This window comes from Meles meles, chromosome 16 (genome assembly GCF_922984935.1).
Source record: "Meles meles chromosome 16, mMelMel3.1 paternal haplotype, whole genome shotgun sequence".
Taxonomy (NCBI): Eukaryota; Metazoa; Chordata; class Mammalia; order Carnivora; family Mustelidae; genus Meles; species Meles meles.
The window spans coordinates 81,155,483-81,175,303 of NC_060081.1; the positions used below are offsets into that span (position 1 = coordinate 81,155,483).

The following is a 19,821-nucleotide window of genomic DNA, read 5'->3' on the forward strand; positions in this document are numbered from 1 at the left end:
GTGATGCTGGTGGTGGTGCTGGTGGTGACAATATGACGGTGCCGGTGACAGTGATGACGGTGAGGGTGGTGGTGGTGATGATGGTGGTAATGATGGCGGTGAACTTGATGATGGTGGCGGTGAACTTGATGATGGTGGCGGTGAACTTGATGGTGGCGGTGAACTTGATGATGGGGGTGAACTTGAGGATGATGGCGGTGAACTTGATGATGATGGCGGTGAACTTGATGATGGCGGTGAACTTGATGATGGTGGCGGTGAACTTGATGATGGCGGTGAACTTGATGGCGGTGAACTTGAGGATGATGGCGGTGAACTTGAGGATGATGGCGGTGAACTTGAGGATGATGGTGGTGAACTTGATGGCGGCGGTGAACTTGATGGTGGCAGTGAACTTGATAATGATGGTGACAATGACGAAGGTCGTAGAGGAGGAGGAAACTGTGACCATCATATCGTGAGCACCTTCTATGAGTCTTCTAAGTGACAAGCATCTTTGTTTTGATCCTCTTGACAATGTTTATGCAGTCGGCTTCCCCATCTCTTTATAGATGAGGAGACTCTTAGGAAGGTCAGACTTACCCAGAGGTGCCCTGGCAAGTGTCCAGGTGAAGGTCTGAACCCAGAACTATTTGTCTCCCAAACCCATGCTTACCATTGTCCGTACGGTATTTTCACCATGAATGTGTGTGTTCTGTACTCACCTGAACCGCTAAATCCCTTGATGGCCACTGAAATATTTGGCATCAAAGAATAAACACATGTAACACGTTTATGTTACCAGCTCATGCAAAGCCTTTAAAAAATAAGGCATGCTTTTCTCCACTAAGTAAATTTTATGCCAAGCACGGCATAATCAATAAATACTCTGCAGTAAAGCCATGTAATGGGCCAGCTTTCTTAGGTGTAAAAAGTGTGTTTTGTTGAGATTTAAAGGGACAATGTCTGTAGGGTAGGGAAGAAATTGCTGGAAGAAGGCACGTCTCAAAGGACCATTACTCTGTTTGCCTTAGTTAAACACATCAGCTTCTTTTCTTTCATTGTAATTTTCCACCAAATGTCTGGAGCAAATGCTCTCCCAGAGAGAGAATCCCATTGTCCTCTGGAGCTCCAAGACTGTGGCCCTATTCCACGCTGGCTTTCCTCTGCACCTCAGGGTGGTCCCGTCAACCACGGCTCTGCAAAGCCATGTCCACTGCTAAATGCCGCCTGCTGGCGGGTAGCTGGATTCATGGGTAACTGATACGGCTTGAAATGGGTAGTGGCCATCGAATCTTACAGAGGTGGACGAGAGCACAGAAAAGACGGTCTCCCTCCCCTCTGCCCCCACAGCGTGCGTTCAGTGAATTGATGAGGGTGGAGAGGCAGGACAGAGTTAAAACAGAGAGACTCCTGGGGAATGTCATTATAGAGCCACAGGTCTTCCCTAAGGAGACAAAAGTCCCATCATTCTCTTCCCTAGGCTGAACTATCCGCCTCTGTTATGAGAGCCTGTGTGCACATGTGTTCGTATTTCTAACACTGACCTCATTATTTTATTTGGAATTAACCAGCATGAAAACTTGGGAGAAAAAAATCTTGATAAGAAATAGTAAGCCAGTGCCGGATAAAGGCCCAGGTCACACCTAATCCAATTGTGGGGATGTTGAGAAGGGAAAAGAGTCCTTTCATTTGAAGTGTCTTTGATCTACAGTCTTCTTCCCACTCACACTCATGAAGGAACCATTACGTTGTGTGAGGATACTGGGGCCGCGTACGTTATAAGAAAAGGCCTAACCCTCCTAAAATCGTGAGATGGAGTGGAATCTTCTGAGTGTAGGCAGCTTAACCACGAGGCTTCTTCAAGCAGGATGTTTAAAGGTTGGGTCTCTCCAAGATCTGCCCTCTCCTGAAACACCGTGGTCACTTTCCTATCCAACAATTACAGTTATAATGTTTGAGTTTATGGCATAACAGCTGATTTTTCTCACTTGATTTGCAGACTGATTTGGTGAATCCTTTCCTTTCCTCCTTCATTTATTCTTTTACCCCATGACTTAGCCCAAAACTCTCTGTATGATGACACTAATTATCGGTCCAGCCTCTGACTCTCACCTCAACACCAGACTCACGCAGAAGAATTTTATTGAGCACTTACTGTGGACAAGGCACTATGCACATGCTTCACATACAAGACCTCTTTAAAACTCACCCAAACTTTGGATGTAGGTACTCTATGTATCTCTATTTTACCCGTGGGGAAACTGAGACTGAGAAGTTAAGGAACTCACCCAGATCAGAAGGTAGAAAATAGCATTTAAACCCAAGTGGTCTGAACCCAGAGTTGACTCTTACCCAACTAGCTCTGTGGCATCTCCATGACATTGTCAGCTGCCCACTTGGTTCTCAAACATACTTTTACTGTCATCATGATCATCAGTATCACCATCTCCACCACCAACATCATCGTCATCATCATCCCCATCGTCATCCCCATCGTCATCATCATCTCCAGCATCATGATCACGTCATCATCACTGTCACCACCACCAACATCATCATCATCTTCACCGTCATCACCATCGACACCGTCATCGCCGTCACCATCAACACCGTCATCGCCGTCACCATCATCATTTTCATCACCGTAAGTAATAAACAGGATAAACAAGGCACCATTTTGTGGCTCTCCCTACTGTCTGAAGGAAAAGGAATCGGTCTACCTTTCCATGTTATGCACAACTACCAACACAAAAATTTGATTTTTAAAGTAGCTTATGAAAAGCGCCATTCTCAGCTACTTGAGAGAATCAGATAACTCGAAAACGTGAACAAGGGAAAACACATCTGCATTTGTTTAGGACTACACTGTGCTGATTTTTAATAAACCATTTTTTAAAGATTTTATTTATTTATTTGACAGAGATCACAAGTAGGCAGAGAGGCAGGCAGAGAGAGAGAGGAGGAAGCAAGGCTCCCCGCTGAGCAGAGAACCTGATGCAGGGCTCGATCCCAGGACCCTGAGATTATGACCTGAGCCGAAGGCAGAGGCTTAACACACTAAGCCACCCAGGTGCCCCCAATAAGCCATTTTTTTAATGAAAGCTTATTTCACAAGAGCTTTTCCCAAAGTATGTCCTCCGGAGCATGCATGGTCAGATAACGGCTGTTTTGGTGGGGTCAGCAGGATGTCAGATTTCTTTGGCAGATGCTGGGTTGACAGAGTGAAGCAGATGTCCCTCCTGGGGGACTTCTCGGGCCATAGCATGTTCCCACCTAGTGTGCGTCTCTGAGATGTGTGTCTGGGAAGCATAAAGGAGGGGATGCATGGTCAAACCTGAGGTCAAAGGCCTTGGAGGGCATCCACAGAGTTACTTGGTGTAGGATACACGGCACGTCCAGGGAAAGTACCCAGGTTGGCATCAGGTTCAGGGTAAGACCTTTGTTGATAATCTCTCCCCACCTCCTGCCAGCCAGCACTGGATTCTCATAGTCTGAGAGCCCTGGAGTAGGGATCAAGTTCCCAGGGCCGGGGGCCAAGGCTGGCCATAGAGCCAGAGCTGGCCTGAGGCAGCCAGTGGGAGGCGTGTCCTCTCTCCACCTGCCTACAGAGGTCGGGCCACGTGGTGGTGCACCGGAAACACAGCACAGGCTGATTGCTGGCAGAGGATCCAGTTCTTCCTCTCTCGTGTCCGTGTCCTAGCCAACCATGGGAAACCACCCAGAGAGAGGACGGTTATTTTCTAGAACGTGGCTTCCTTCTCCCAATTCAGGTCAAGGCCATTATTGCTCATAATCCTCTGTTAATCACCCACTGTATGTTGTTTCCGAGCTTAAAATAAACTGAGATTAGTGGGGAGGACACCTGAGAGGACTTCGCAGTGAAACCCTGTGTGCCAGTCGCCGCAAGCTTCTGGGGTCCCTCCTCTGACCCCGATTCTGAGCCGCAGCAACCCCTTCCCCACCAGGACCTCTCCTTGTAATGAACAACCTGTTGTGCGCTTCCTGAATCTCTCCTTCTCATCTGGTAGATCCTCCTTTAAAAGACAGGAGAGAAGAGAATGTGTCTAAAAGCTCTCTCTGCCTGGCTACATAAATGGCATTGTGATCATGCAATGGGTGAGTGGGAGGGAGCTAAGAGGGCGCACTTGGTTCTGAGTGAGGTGTTGCGGGGTGATGGGCGCCGGCGCACAGAGCCTGTGAGCCGGGGCAGAGAGGGAAGGGGAGCGGAGAGGTGGGGGCTCCCTTCCGCTGGCTGGAGTCGAGGTGCAGAGCTGGCTCGCTCGCGGCTTTCTAGGGAGCGGCAGTGGGTCTGACTGGGTGGGCTCCCCCTGCTCGTTTCCCTCGTCTTTGGAAGCACCAAGAGAGACAAGTCAGCGACTCCTGGCCACTGAGACCACCGGCGTCTGGACGTGGCTCGGGGATAGCGCCTGTCCTCACCTCCCGCTCATCAGGGCCCCACGTACGAGGAGAAAGGAGGTGCTCTGGGCCCTTCTTTCTTCTAGTCCAGGCGGAGCCGGGGAGCTCAGGGTTGGACAGCCTCAAGCCAAAAGAGCTAAATCAGGAGTTCTCAGTGAGGGGTGACTCTTTCCCCCGAGGACACTGGCTGTGTCTGCAGACCCCTTTGTCACACCTCGGGGTGCGGGTGCGACCGGCATCCAGTGGGCAGAAGCCAGGGGCCCTGCTCAGCGCCCTGCATGCCCAGGACGGCCCCGCAACAGAGAACGCTCCGTGCCAACGCTGCTGTGTCCTGGTCCTTCGAGCGCCCCAGGAGCCTTTGTGGGTTTTGTCATCAGCCGCGGGAGGGATAAAGCACAGCTACCCGCTTCTGCCTTACATCAAGAGATGCCGAGCCAGAATCTGGGTCCTCATCACCATCCCATCGGGTCCCCACGGCCAGCGGAGCGGCAGGTGACATGGGCCATGCTGCTCTCCTGGTCCTTAGTAAACAAACAGGAGGTTTCCACAACGCGGAAAGGGGACACCCAGGTTGCCAGCTATTCTGCCTGTGTGAGGACTTCAGGCTGCCTCCCCCGGCCTGCTCAAGGGACACCTGTGTCCAGAGGTTTGGGGACTCGTACATAGATCAGGAGGCCGTTCTAGAACCTTCTGAATAATGGCTTCTCCGGGGGGATAGACCCCTTTTATGGCAGTACGATACACACGACACAAAATTTACCCTTGATGGCATTTAGTGCATTCGCAGCGTCGTACAACCATCCCTTCCGCGGAGTTCCGGAACCTTCCTTCATCCTAGAAGCACTCAGCCCCCGCTCCCTCTCCTAGCCCCTGGCAACCACGAATCCACTTTCCGTCTCCAGGGATTCACCCAGTCCGGCCGTGGCCTGCAGGAGGAGGGGTAGGACGCGTGGGTCCCTGTGTCTGGCTTCTCTCTCCGAGCTTCGCGTCCGTGCGTCCTCCCGCCTTCGAGCAGAAACCCAAGCTTCTCCCAGCAGGACTCGGTACCGCGGCTGGGCCGCATCTAGTTCATCCTTCCGTATGCGTGGGGCCGCGTCCACCTTCAGCCACCGGGGGCAGCGCTGCTCCGACCGTCCGTACCCGGCATCCCCCGCCACCTGTCTCTGGGGGGTGTGCCCAGGGGGACCACGGGCTCCCGTGGCAACTCTCTCCCTTTTGAGGAAACGCCAGCCTGGCTTCCAGGTAGCCCGTGGGCCCCCCGTTGAGCTGGCTGGCAAGTGAGTGCTCCCCCACCAAGTATGTCCTGGGGACAAGCCACTGGGGTGGGCGTGGGCTCCCGGAGCCCTGGGGAAGCAGCCCCAGTGTGGACAACCATGGACAGGTCACTCTCCTGGATGAGCGGGGGGCGCCTTGCTCCTGCCGTGACAGCAGCCACACTCACAGTTTTAGGGGGTTGATGGCTCTGCCTTTCAGGGGCCCGGCACAACCCGGTCCTTTCGGACCAGGGGCAGAGCCCACTTTCTCTGCAGGCCCCAGCTGAGTGGGGTTGGGGGGGACAGGGCTCCCCCGGCTCCATGGCAGGGGTGCAGTGAGCACTCGGGTCAGTGTGCTCAGCAAACAGACCGAAAGTGCCCTAAGATGCTGGTGGGAACCCTGAGTCCTTGAGCTCTGGAGCGTCCTCCTGCTCACGCAGAGCAGGAAGAAGGCCGCTCGGGACCCTGGGGTTGGCAGAGTTAGGGTGGGGAATGCGGTTCAGAGATACCCAAGGCATGGACCCTGGCTCCGAACGTGAATCAGGGACCCGAGGGAGTGGTAGCTGGGCCTGGGGGGGCACGTGTCCCCCAGGGGCGGGGAGACCCCAACTCCATGGCGACCAGTGTGCTGACCCCTGCTCCCCGAGAATGTGTACGACACGGGCCCCGTTGCTCTCAGACGGAGACTTCAGTGCTCCTGGGCCCCTCCGAGCAGGAAGCTGCCACAGGGAAGTCTCGGCTCCTGTTCCTCCAGGCAGAGGACACTCAGGCCATCCCCCCGGGGGCCCTGGGGCTCCTCACTGGTGCTCCTGCCGAGCACAGAGAACCCATGCGTGCTCACCGGACACGACCCCAGGAGACACCCCCGTGGAAGCTCTGACTCCAGCACGAAGCCTCCCAGGACTGCCGAAACCCGGCTGGTCCCGATCCTCCCCGTGCCCAGAGAGCCCAGGCGTCGTCGAGGGGAGACCAAGCGGGGAGGGGTTGGCGCTGCTGGCGCTGGGTTCACGGCCCGGCTCCGCCTCCCTGACCCTCGGGGCCTTCATCTAAAGTGCAGTCGGCGCTGTCTGTCCTGGGGTGTCCCAGGGGTCAGTGAGGTGAGCACGCGGAGAGCTCAGGGTGGGGCCCGGTGCCCAGCCGTGACCCCAAGTCCCCCAGAGAGGAGAGACAGACACCAGCAAGTGTGGACTGAGACGTCCTCTCGGGGACAGGCCTGCCTCCGGGTCTCAGACCGGGTCTCTGGGGGCCAGTGGGGCCGCAGACCTCTTCACTCACCCGCCCACCCGCTCGCCGTGCGGTTCTGGAGCCGCTGCTGCCCCAGGAGGTGATGGGCCTCGCAGCGTCAGGGCCCCGCGGAGGGAGGCGGGCGGCGGGTGAGGCAGTACAGGCTCCGGGCGGTCGTGCGGGTTGGAGACGATCCCGCACGATGAGGCTGAAGCCAGACCCCCGCTGACACCACGTCTCTCTCCTCCCTCTGGGCCCTTCTCCTCTTCCCAGTCACTCACCGAAGCATCCTCGTCTCCGTCTCTGCCATACGGAACCCCACTGCGACACCAGGATGGACACGTCAGGACAGGCATCTGCGGCCGGTACCACAGGCTCGTACCTGAGCAGCGCAGTGACCGCCCGTCCGCTGCGCACTTACCCGCCCCGTGCTGAGTGACGGTTCTGCAGACGGCACGGGGGCAGGCAGGGGTTCGACCACAGGCCACGGGGAACCACCAGGTCCCGAAAGCAGAGAGAACACGGAGGGAGATCTTGGGCTGCTGAGGCCCGGCAGGGAGGGCGCCCAACCGTGGCTCCTGGGCTCTGGGTCTTGGCAGAGAGACGGCGTTGTCACAGTGGAGGGGCCCCGGCCAGGTGTCCCTCCCGACTCGTTCTTGTCTCAAGAGCCACATTTGAGGAGCGCCCAGCCGGCTCAGTCGGTTAGGCATCCAACTCTCGGTTTCAGCTAGGGTCGTGACCTCAGGGTCATGGGATCGAGCCCTGCTTCCGGCTCCGTGCTCAGCTTGGGGCCTACTTAAGATGCTCTCCCTCCCGCTCCCTCTGCCCCTCGTCCCAGCTCACACTTGTGCTCGCTCACTCGCTCTCTCTCAAATAATGTTTTAAAATTCTTTAAAAAAAAAAAAAAAGATCCACATTTGGGAACGAGAAGCCGATTGACCCCCTTGGCCTGTGGGCCTGCCTGTTGGCTAGGGGGAGGACAGACCACGTTGACCGTCTTCCCAGCACCACACGTGATGGGCAACGATGACCCCCCGGAGGAAATCAGGCCTCTGTTCCCAGAAGAAGCAGGAGAGGACACTGCGTGGTTCCCGGGCCAGCAGGGCTACCTTCTATCATCCCAAACCACAAATGAAGCAGCTACCTGTCTTTGCTAATTTGGGCCAAACCGAAGGGCGTTTCCAGAAGCATCTAATCACTCTTCCCCACCAGGCAAATTCTGTAGGAACATATTCATGGCTTTCATGAGTGTTCATATGGCTTTGAGGACTTTTTCATGATTTGTAAAACTCCAAGTAATCGTGAAACGTCCCTGTCCGTGTTGCACATCGAATCCCTTTTCCTGTCACATTCTGGGTTCTTCTGTTCATTCCAAGAACCTAATTGAAAATAATTGAAGGCTGGATTTTATCACACACGGAGAACGCGCGATAAAATGCAGGAACGCAAACATCCTCGAGCCTTTTGTACCGCGACGTCCGGGAGTCGAGGGCGCGTGGGGGAAGGTAGGACTCCTCCCTCGTGCAGCCCGAGTTTGTCCCGTTAATTTGATGGAACAGTTTGATGTTGTTGGGGACGATTTCTTCGCTTTCCCAAGCATCTGGAGGGAAGTTCTCAGCCTGGACCTCAGAGTCACGGCGCTTCTGCGGTCCCCACACCCCGAGGGAGAGTGGCAGTCAGGAGCATCACAATGGGGTTCGCGGAGACCTCTGGGGCTGTCCCCTCCCCAGCCTTACTCTGCAGCTGTGTTTAGAGGCTCCTTAGCACGGCAAGTGACTCCATTCTCGGTCCCCGGTGACTTGTGGAACCCGGTCCCACCACTTTGCCCCTCTGGTCCTCGGCGGCCCCTGTACATGAATGGACAGGATAAGGTGGTCTGGTGGGGCTGGACATTCTGGGCGTCCTCTTTAGTGATCCCGTGACGAGTTCTGGGATGGGGGGAGATTCGTGACGGTGACGGCTTTTGAGGCACTAGGACATGGAGGAGGAAGCCCTGATTTGGGCAGAGACGAGCTCAGGCAAGAGTGGGTGGAGGGCAGACCATCGGGGGCCAGCCGCGTCCTGCCATGCCGGTGGGCGAGGGGGGAGCGCACCCCACCCTCTGGGCCGGCCCCTCCCCCAGCCTCCACAGGGTCCTTCCAGAAGCCAGAGAAGGCAGAGGAGGCCACACCCCTATTCTGGCTCCCCCCCAGCCCCTCCAGGCACCCAGAGGTCACCTCAAGGGCAGTGTAGACAGCAGCAGACCTTCCCAGGAACCACCTTCTGCCCCAGGCTCCACTCCGGGGTAGGCGAGGAGGGACCAGACCTCGCTCCTCTCCCTGACTCGCCTCCGCCGTCTCATTTCTCTGCTCGTTTCCTTCCCCCCTCGTGCAGCGGCCCGTGAGGCCCCCAGACGGACCTTCTCTCTCCCACCCCGGACCCTTGTGCTGCCCCCCTGCCCCGCCCGAGCGCCCCGCAGGCCTCGCTCCCCACGTCCTGCTGCACGCTTGCTTCCTCATCGTGTGGGGCTCCCAGAAGCCCTTCTTGCCGCCCACCCACCATGGCCTTGGGCTTCCCTGGGGCACCCGGCAGTGACCCTGGCCATCTGCTTCTGGATCCGGCCACCCCCCCACGGCCAGGCCGTCTGTCCTGGTCTGGTTTCATTCCTCCACCCAGCGTGTGACGGGCTCCCGGGGCGCGCACGGTGCCAGGCCTGCACGCGCCGTCCCAGCAGACAGAGGTGCCCTGTCTGTTCCTGGGCCCAGAGGGGATGCGGCCCGTCCTTCGTGCTCACACAGGGAGGGAGGACAGGCAAGCGTTCACGCAAAGCAGACAGGACAGCAGACACATAAGCTTCTCTGTCAGCGTGAAAACTGCGAAGCCCCTGGGGCCCCGCGACGGCCACACGGAAGCTACAAATGCATCAGTGAAGTCGTCCTCTGACCTCTGGGCTCCAGTGGGAATCAAGTTTTAAGAGCAAATCGCGTCTCGCGGCTAGCCGCAGCGCCTGCCAAGCGCCGTCCTCCCGCCTGCGTCCTGCACGGTCCTGGGGCCGGCCGGGGGGTGCAGTTGCCATCAGGGTTCCGCACTTCTGGGGGTCGGAGAATGGGGACCACTGCGACTTCAGTTACGAAAACGAGGGCACGCTGTCTGTTTCCCTGGGAAAGTCACCAGGTTTAATCCCAAACGAGAAGGAGCTGGAACGCTTCACGGAAGACTTACATCCTCCTGGAGAACGTGACGCTAAGGGCTTGGAAGCAGCTTTGAAATGTTAGGGCGGGAGTCTCGGGGAGGCCACAGCGGACAGGCAAAGCCCTGGGGACCCAGAGCCGGCACCCTGCAGGATGCGGGCTGCACACGGGGAGAGGGGATCGAGCTCTGTGTGTGTGTGTGCCTGTGTGTGGGTATGAGCACGCAGGCATGCGTGTTGGGGTGTGTGTGTGTGTGTGGTGTGTACGTCCAGTACTGTACAAGGCGTGCACACGACCAAACATCCGATGGGAACCTGGCCTCTAACTTCTTCCCCTGGAGCCTCTCAGACCCTGTTCCTTCTCCAACACTCTCCATCACACTTGCTTTTTGTGGACTAAGAGGGCGTCACGTTGTTGGGTGTCTCTGATTCCACTGGCCCACGAGCCGTGGGAGGGCAGGGCAGCGTCCGTCCGGCGCAGGGCCTGGCCCGCAGCGCAGGACGGGGTTGATGAAGTGCTTCGGGCCCCCCGGGTGCAGGGGGCAGGGGCCGGGCTGGGGGCGCAGCCTGAGGCCCAGGGTCCTCTCCGGTTGGCGGGGTGCCTCCGTCTCCTGGCATGGGGCTGTCTCTGCTGGAATCTGGACGTGATTCTCTCCCCTTCGATGCTTCAGGAATAAACCTCCAAGGTGTTTGCAATTCAAAACCACACATGGTGACTTTTCTCCAGTTTCAAGTTCATTTGAGATTAGGCAAATATCTCCTCCTTGGGGAAGGTTCTGCCAGGATCCTTCATTTCATCCGGCCTTTCCGAAGGACGGGAGCCGGCCTTCCGAGCAGAAGTCCCCGGGTGAGCACAATCGCCCGCACCATAAGTTACTTTAATGTAGACGTCGCTTTAAACTAACCTCTTACCATCTGTTCTGTCCTCTAATAACAAACGCAAAAGCGCGCGACTCTCCGTGGCGTCATAAAAGCGAGATGGGGGATGGAAAAGCCTGTCTGTGTCTTTATTCATGGCTCTCTCGCACGCTGCTGTGATGTTTTTCTCATTTTCCAGACACAAATCAAGGGGAAACTGCTCTCCCCTGATCGGCTGGATTCATTTGTACAGTATTTCTTCTTAATGTGGTAAACTGTGGGAGGCTCAGAGCGTCCCCAGCCGGGGCAGAGCCCCGGACGCTCACGCGGAGAGGCACCCGGGGAATTCAGCGAAGGCACCCGGTGGTCAAAACGCAATGAGATTCCTTTGCAAAAAATAAAACCTCTTTAAAGATGTGGCGGGTTCTTTTCAGAGGTTTTGTGACTAAACATGCGCATGAAGGATGGGCGGTCCGGCCCACAGGACGCAGCAGAGGCGTGCCGGGCGGGTGGACGCTGCGGCAGCCCGGCATCCGGAGGACCGCCGGCTCCTACCCAAGGGCCTCCTCGATCCGCACAGCTCCGCCGCTTATCTGGGACGAGCCGTGTACTCGAGCACAGAACTCACCGACCTTTCTAGAACTTTCCTTGCTCCCAGAAGGCAGACTGGTGCTTCACAGGCCGCTGGCCTTGAGTTTTTCCCGTTGATCACACAGTCCCGTCTCTGCAACGGGGCCCGAGCTGCCGTGACAAGTCCCACACACAGCAAGACCGCAGGCCCGGTTGGCAGAACGGGGCTTCCTCTCTGGGACCCAGCCCGTCACCACCACCCGGTGTCCCCAGCAAACACACCTTGGCACGGGGTCCCTCCCGTGGGGTCGCAGAGGTGGCTCTCCTACGAGGGGCTGCCCTCCTGTGAGCCGAGCCCTGGGGCTGGAGCGGGGCGGCCTGATGAGCACCTGCCCTCCTGCAGGGCGCGGCGGCTCAGCCTCGGCTGCTGCGTCTGCAGCAGAGGGACGGGGGATGAAGACGGAGGGACACCTGTGCTGGGGGCCCAGCGCTGTTCCCGCGGAGCAGGCAGAGGGCAGCAGGCGCAGGCCAGCGTGTCATCTGCAGGAGGCGGGGGTGACTCCGGCGCTTCCTCAGCCCAGGGGACGGCACAGAGTGACGTGGGTCCCCGGCCCTGGCCCTTCTTCAGGGGCCTGGCCCGAACCCCTGTTGGGTGCTGCTGCTCAGGGCAGAGCAAGGGAGGCCAGGAGGGGGGAGACAGGAACAAAGACGGTCCCCACAGACTGGGGGGAGGCGTGGGGTGGGGAGGGGTTAATGGTGGGGGAGGGTATTCAGGTGGGGAAGAGGCATGCAGGTGGGGGAGGGCCTGTGGAGGGAGGGGGTGCGCGGGGGGTGGTGTGGGGTGGGGATGATTTGTGGAGGGGGTGGGGGGATGGGAATGAGGGAGGGTATTGGAGAGGAGGGGCTGAGGGTGGGGGAGGGGCCTGTGAGGGGGGGAGGGGGAACATTTCCAAACCGTCACCCAAGATGTCTCCTCAGCACCTGTCACCTTGCATGGGCACAAAGCAGACTTTCCTGTGGTGACAACTTTGGGGACAGGCAAGGATGCAGTGATCACACAGCCGTGCTGCACGCACCGTGCCGTCCGTTCGTTTGTGACTCACTCGCTCCAGACCGGGAAGTGGCCCCGAAGTCCCCTGCTCTCATTTCGCACCCCCAGCTCTGGCGAGCACCCGTCTGTCCCGTGTCCAGGAGCTCGGGGCGTCTGAACCAAGAGTGTCTGGTCCGGCTCTGCTCGTGGGCCAGAGGCTTTCACTGTGGTCCATTTGTTATAAAATGTCGTTACGAACCCGCTGCTTGATTTCAAAAAAACAAAAACAGAAAAACTATTCTGTAAAGGCGTGTGGTTGACCGTGAACAATGCAGTCGGGCACGGCCAGAAACCCGCATGTTAACTTCTGACTCCCCAAAAACCTAACTGCTGACAGCCGTGTGTCGGCCAGAAGCCTTGCGGACCAGGTAAGCGGGCGATGAGCACGAATGTCGTTTGTAGGTGTGTTGTAGACTGTGAGCTTACGGCACAGTCAGCTAGAGGAAATTCTGTGTCGTTAAGGAGATCATAAGGAGGAAAAAATATACCATATTTACTGGAAAACATCCGTGGACAGGTGGACGGCACGGGAGAAACCTGTGTCCGAGAGTCAGCCGTATTCAACGCTGAATTCGTCTGTGGGTCTGACCTTGGCCTCCACACCGTCTCAGTCTCCGGGGTTTCCTTCCCCTGGCTCAGCGAAGCCGGTTACCTTACAGCTGGTGACCCCGTTCCCATCAGGTGTCCCTTATTGTGACAAGATCTTTGCTTCCTCTAAATGGAAGACGCCCTGCCCGTTTTTAGATTCTCTACTGAGGCGTGGCTCACATAGGGTATTACGGTAATCTCAGTTGTGCAACACACACCTGGTGTGGGGCGACTCGACAGTTATTTACACGACGAAACGCTCGCCGCGAGGAGCGCACTCCCATCTGTCACCACGCTGTGCGTCTCGTTTTTCATTCTACTGCTGTCCTTCCCGTGTCCCAAGGACTGCTCTTCCCGTCCCTGCCCCCGCCTGGAGAACACGGAACTGTGTGCTCGTCTCGCTCCTCAGTCCCCCCCTCCGGCCCCTGCTGACGTCCTCCCGAGTTGGGAGCCACAGAAACATTATTAAGTTGCTTTTTCAACAACATCCAGCTTCTCTGTGCAAACACTTCTGTGTGTGTGTGTGTAGCACGGGGGCCATCCTGACAACAGGCTTCATCGCGAAGTTTGTGTCTCCAGGCTGGTCGCGGGGCCTCCCTCCTCAGGGACCAGATCCTGTCCCTGGTGCCTCCATCGAAGGAGCGAAAAGGTGGGACACGGGTGAAAATCTAGGGCACGTACACAGGCCGGGTCCCAACCTCTCTTACCTCTGGACTCTACGGCGGCCGCTCCGTTGTCCGTCCCCCGGTTTGATGGCGGACGGACGAGCGATTGCGTCAGGGTCGTGGCCGTTTTCCACCATTGCTTCCAGGCTTCCTCAGCGGTGTTGGAAGTCTCTACCCCACAGTCCCTGCAGAGACTTTACCTTGGAATATTGTGTCTTATCTTTCTCCGCTACCTGGTGGGCCACTGGACATGTAGTCGGTGGCACTCCGTAACTCCCCGATCTCGGACTGACCTTCCGGTTCCCAATGTGGATAAAGCGTTAGGTCCCAAAGTACCTCGAGATGGCCAAGTGCAAGGAAATCCGGGGCGGGGTGAGTGTCCGTTTAGGGAGCATAGCCCCTGCTCCCCACGGCAGGCTGAGCCTCTCCTCCTGTTCCTCCTCCCAGATCCGGTCTGACAAAGACAACGACATCCCGATCCGGTACAGCATCACGGGTGTGGGCGCCGACCAGCCCCCCATGGAGGTCTTCAGCATCGACTCCATGTCTGGACGGATGTATGTCACTCGGCCCATGGACCGGGAGGAGCGCGCCTCCTACCACGTGAGTACCTCGGGCCTTGGGTTCCTACACTGGGAAGGAGAACTCGGCTCATAGTTTCAGACTCGGACCTCTATGTATCCCACTTCATCTCGCATCCAACCACCCATCCATCCATCCATCCTTTCCTCTACCCACTCCTTCTTTCATCCACCCATTCGTCCGCCCATCTACACATCCGTCCATCCACCCATCCCCCATCTACTGGTCCATCCGTCCATCCATCCATCCATCCATCCATCCATCCATCCATCCATTGATTCCTTCCTTCATCCACCCATTCTTTCATCCATCTTCACATCCATCCATCTACTCATCCAACCATCCACCCATCCACTGATCCATCTATCCATCCATCCATCCAACCTTCTGTCCATCTGTCCATCCATCTTTCCATCCATCTTTCCATCCATCCCTTCCTTCATCCAGCCATTCTTCTATCCATCTACACACCCATCCATCCATTCCTCCATCCATCCCTTCATCCACCCATCTACCAATCCATCCATCCATCCATTCCTCTGTCCATCCATCCATCCATCCCTCCATTCATCCATTCCATCCAAGTATTCACCCATCCAGGGAACATTTCTCAAGGATCTGGCGTGTGTCAGTCCCTGTGGTTGGCAGGAGGCCTGCCATGATAGCATGAGTAAACACGGCCTCACTCTGGGGGAGCTTACACTCTACTGGGATTAAGAGGCATCAAAGTTCCTTGATCTGAAGCCCCTAAGAAGGCTGGGTCCCCCAACTCTTCAGCCAGACCACAGGCCGTGAGAAGAGGGGGTGTGGGTACTGAGACACCTCTGCGACCTGCCCCAGAGATGCCGTTGGCAATGGGCCTGTGGCTGCCCTCCTGACTGCCCCTCGGACAGTGGGGCCAGGGTCAGGGAGAAGGAGATGTAAGGGAGATAGGTCGTCTTGTTAGCTGGTCGGGAAAAGAGCTTGTCGTGGAGCCTGAGTATCTAAAGGAAAATCGTCATATCCCTTCCGAGGCGGGAGGTGGACGGACGGTCGTGTTCACGGGGGATGAGGACTGACAGTCGTGTTCATGGGGCGAGGGAATGTGGAGGAAAACACGCATAGAGACCCCAGCAGCAGCCAGCCGCTGACACTCAGGCACACTTCGCCGCCGGCTTCCAGACAGGCGATTTCAGGGGTGCCCCCCCCGGAAGGCACTCTCGGGGGCCCTCTCTGAGGCACTGGTGAAATAAGGCGTGGTCGTTCCCACACCAGATACTTACCAGTGTCCCAGTGTCCCCAGACCTTGGGGACGCACGACCCCTCCTCCCTGCCCTTCTCTCTCCCCACCCCCGGACTGTCTACCTTCCCAGAGGCACCCGCCCCTTCTAGAATGCCTTGTTCCAGGCATTTGCGCCCCGGGGTCTGCAGGGATGTTCAGCCAGTGGTTGGGGAGGAGGGAATGTCTCCAGCGAGGGAGCAGCGAAGGGAGAGGGGCCGCTGCTGGCTCGCTGCATCGCCCACCTGGGCAGGGTCCCTCTGTGCTGCCGTGCGTGTCCCTGATCAGCCGATGACCTGGAGAGCCTCCTCCGACATCGGGGGCTTTGTCTCCAGACGGCCCCACAGAGAGGCCACTTGCTGACGCTGGGGTTCACCTCATTCAAGATTGGACAGATTCGTCTTTAATAATCACAGGTGCTTGGAGAAGTCTCTCCTCCTGGGCCTGAGGCGCCCCTGCCCCTCCGGAGGTCCCCAGGCGGCTCCGGTCCGCTGGAATGTCACACGTCGCTTCTGCAGTTTGGGGAGGGGGGGCTCTCCGCAGGGCGCCTCTCCTGCCTTCCTTGGGGCTCCAGCGACCCCTGCTGTCCCCAGTGTGGGTGTCTTCTCCGGCTGTTTCTTCTGGACCTTCTGGACTGAACGAAAGGCTTTGTCGTTACCCCTGGGCCGGGCTGCCCTCCCATGCCTGCGGCTCTGCGTGCCTGGTGAGCCTGGGGGGAAGGGGCCACCCCGTGGCCTGACGTCGGGACAGCTGCAGGGTCCAGGGCCCGGTACCGAATGAAGCGGGCAGCCCCCCCTGCACTAAGGATTTCAAGACGGTGACAGCAGACCGTCGGAGCACACACGGCCCCTCCCGAGCTTCGGGCCTGCAGGCTGTGCGGTCCCAGGCCGCGACCCCGGCCCTGCGTGCCTGGTTCCAGGCTGTGGCCCTCTCCGAGGACGGGCAGCGCTGGCGGGCTGTCCGACAACCCGCTTCGAGGAGGACGCAGCCCCCCGCCCGCCGACTGCAGAGCCACCCCTCCCACGCCCAGCGGGAAGGCTCTCCCTTTCACGGTGTTTTAATTCCTTGGAAAACCTTGAGCTCAAAAGGAGACCTGCTTTCGGTGTTTCTGGTTAACTGTTTCCCCGCAGCATTTCACACCGAAGTCAGCACTGGAACTCCCGGCTCCCTGGCAAGGGTCCAGCTCCACCGTCCCGCTGAGACGGCTCAGCCCGGGGGACAAGGGTGCAAGGGGGCGTCTGAACACCGATGTCGTCTCCGGGGAGTGAGTGCCGCCTGCCAGCCCCCTTTGCTCATGGGCAGGCTGGTCGACCCACAAGCGCCGAGGCAGCAGCTGGCGCCCTGCGGAGGAACATGGGCCCCCGCGTACCTCTCGCGCACACCCCGTTTCTGTCTGTTCTTTTTGCCCCATGTGACTTCAAGGCCTCGCTCAGCACCAGGCTCTGCCCAGGAGACGCGTGGTGTCCGCAGCTAGATGGCTCGGTGACAGGCCCGCTCAGGAAAGCGGGGATCACGGGCTGGCCGTCCCCTGGGATCTGGGGTGGCGTGCTGGGCCTGGGGGGCAGACCCCTGGTCCTCTCCAGGGACGCCTGCAGACCACAGCCCCTCCTCACTCCGGCTGACCGGAGAGGAAGCAGAGAACTTGGCCGCAGGTGGTGGGGGGAGGTGGGGGGAAACGTCCACCTGGCCCTGCACACTCAGCTCCGTGTCCGGGCCTCCGGGTGACCCGCTCACCTCCGGACACCTGGCACGCCTTCCCTTCCGTCGCCCGCTGCCTCCTGGGGCTCCATCTTGGGACATGGGAAGCCACCACGCGGCCAGGAGCTAAGCGTCCCCGCCGGCTCTGTGAACCGGAAACGTGCTCCGGGCGCTGCCCCCCTCAGACCCCTCTCCGACGCGAGGGATGTCTCCCCGGGCCACCCCGGCTGCCGCCTCCAGCAGCATCACCCCGAGGCCCTGTGAGGTCACCGGCTGCAGGGAGACCACGCGGCCCGGCTGGAGACGCGGCCGGATCCACTTGCTGAACTCTGGGGTGAAAGCCCATGTTCCGTCTTTCCGTTCTCTGTCCCGCCGTGGAGAACCGTCGAGAACTGTCACGTCTTCCCCAGGGCTGGGGAGCTGCTCCGGGCCGTCCTCACACTCCCCGGAGACACAGGCACGAGCCCCTCACAGGACGCCCCCCAGGGTCTTCGGGGGCAGCTGGGCCAGCCTGCCGGGGTGTTAGCCCTCTCCGCTGCCTACCAAGCGAGCACAAACCAGCGGCTTAGCATAGCACCCGATCCAGGCCCGTGTGTCCCGTGGGCTCTGAAATCAAGGTGACGCCTACCTACAGGCGTCTGCTTCCTGCTCATCCAGACCTCCTTTCCTCGCTGGCCGCTGGCCGGGACCCTCTCACCCCCTCACCCCAGCGTTCCCCGGCACGCGGCCCCTCCACTTCCTCCAGCAGCTCTGAATCCTCACTCCCTCCAGGCCCCTGACTCCCGGGAGGCTGCCAGCCAGGCCACCGTGTCCCACCTGGACGCTCCCCCCCCCCGTCGGAAACATAGCCCGATCACGGGGCGACCCCCCATCGCGTCCACGTCTGGGCTCCACGCCTCACGTCCTCAGGCACCTTTGACTCCGTCCCCACCTGAGAGCGAGCGGATGGACTGTGGACACGGGTCGCTCTGAGACAACCAGCAGCACAACAGCGTTCAAGTGCACGAAACAGAGAGGTCACCTTTGCGCTGCAGGATGATCTCTAGAAGGTTCTTTTGGGGATTCCATAAGTAAGACCTGCTACTGAGTCCTGCCACGGCTCTTGTCTTGGGCAAATTTCCGACTCCTCCTGCGCCTCCCTTGGCCCATCCATAGAGCAGAGATCGGGACGGTACCAGTCTCGCGGGTGCTCCCAGAAGCTCAGGCCGTTACCCGACGCGGGCGCCAGGGCCTTGCCCTGCCCTGAGCTGGTGCACGGCCTGTGCTGGCCACAGCAGGAGTCTCCGGCACCCAGCAAAGGCGCTTCCAGGGCCTGCGTGGAGTGCTCCGCGGTCCGTGCCCCAGGAGGAAGCTGGTGGCCCACAGTTAGGACACCAAGCAGCGTGAGCCTCGAAGAGGTGGCAGGTGGCTCCGGTTCCTCCCCGCTCCTGTCCCCGTGGGGACACGACACCAAGCCCCTCGCTGGAGATTCCCCGTCTTGCTCCCGTGGTGAGAGGGGACAGATGTCCTGCTCAGAGCATCACCGGGGCAGGAACTTCCCTTTGCAGGAGAGGCGCAGGTTTGCTGGGCTGTGTTTGACAAGATGAAGGGTCCCCTGGCCGCCGCTGGAAGATGGGGGCAGGGCGGGGGCCGAACCAGCGAGGGGCGCTTCACGGCCCTTCCGCTCTGTGCTTGGAGCCAAGACACCAAGTGTGCGGTCACCTCTGGTACACGGACTGCGGCCCCCGGGAACTGGGCTCCTCTGTGTCCTTGCAACCACACAGGCCTCCTCCCAGAGGAAGCCGGCCTCCAGCTTCTCCTCAAACCCTCCACTTCAAGGGTCAACCTGCACTCGGGGCCAGGCTGGTGTGGACACCATTGGCCAGACCCTCCCAGGGGCGGGTGTGGGATGCGGCCTCCTCCTCGCCCTTCCCAGAGGCTGGCAGAGCGGCCATGACACGAGGCCTGTGCCGACCCCCAGCCCGGAGACACTCCTCAGCCCAGGCCTCAAGCGCACATTCCACTCGCACCCTTGGCGTGCGCTATCCTGCGGCACAGACCTCAAGGTCCTCTGTGAGCAGCCGAAGGAGACCAGGGGTCGGCAGAGAGATGTGGGACCGTCATGGTTCTGGCGTGGACAGACCTCGGGCGGACCCCGCCCCTTTCCAGCCTGCGGTTCTCCCCCAAATCCCAGGTCTCGCACAACTCTCTGGCCCCCACTGCTGCCCTCATGCCTCAGCCGCTCCGTGTCCCCAGTGGGACCTCACGCCTGTTCTTGTCCCTGTCGCGTTCACCAGGCCACCACTCAAACGTCACCTCCTCTGAGAGGCCTGCCTGGCCTCCTCCCAGCCCCAGCCAGTCACGGCCAGTTCACCCAGTTCCGCGTACCCTCTCTTCCTTCTTGGTGTCCCTCCCCCTTCTCCATGAGAAGCCCCAGGGCTGGTCGTGTCTGGGCCACGGAGCAGGGGCCTAGCTGGTGCCTGGTACAC

General features: G+C 59.1%; 1 protein-coding gene across 1 annotated transcript in view; it reads left to right on the forward strand.

The window, feature by feature from the left end:
- The window catches only part of CDH4 (cadherin 4), a 490,829-nt gene that overhangs the window by 422,833 nt on the left and 48,175 nt on the right, over positions 1–19,821 (forward strand). The window contains exon 5 of the mRNA XM_045981757.1: positions 14,263–14,418. Coding sequence (XP_045837713.1) covers positions 14,263–14,418 — 156 coding nt within the window. The remainder of the gene's footprint in view (positions 1–14,262; positions 14,419–19,821) is intronic.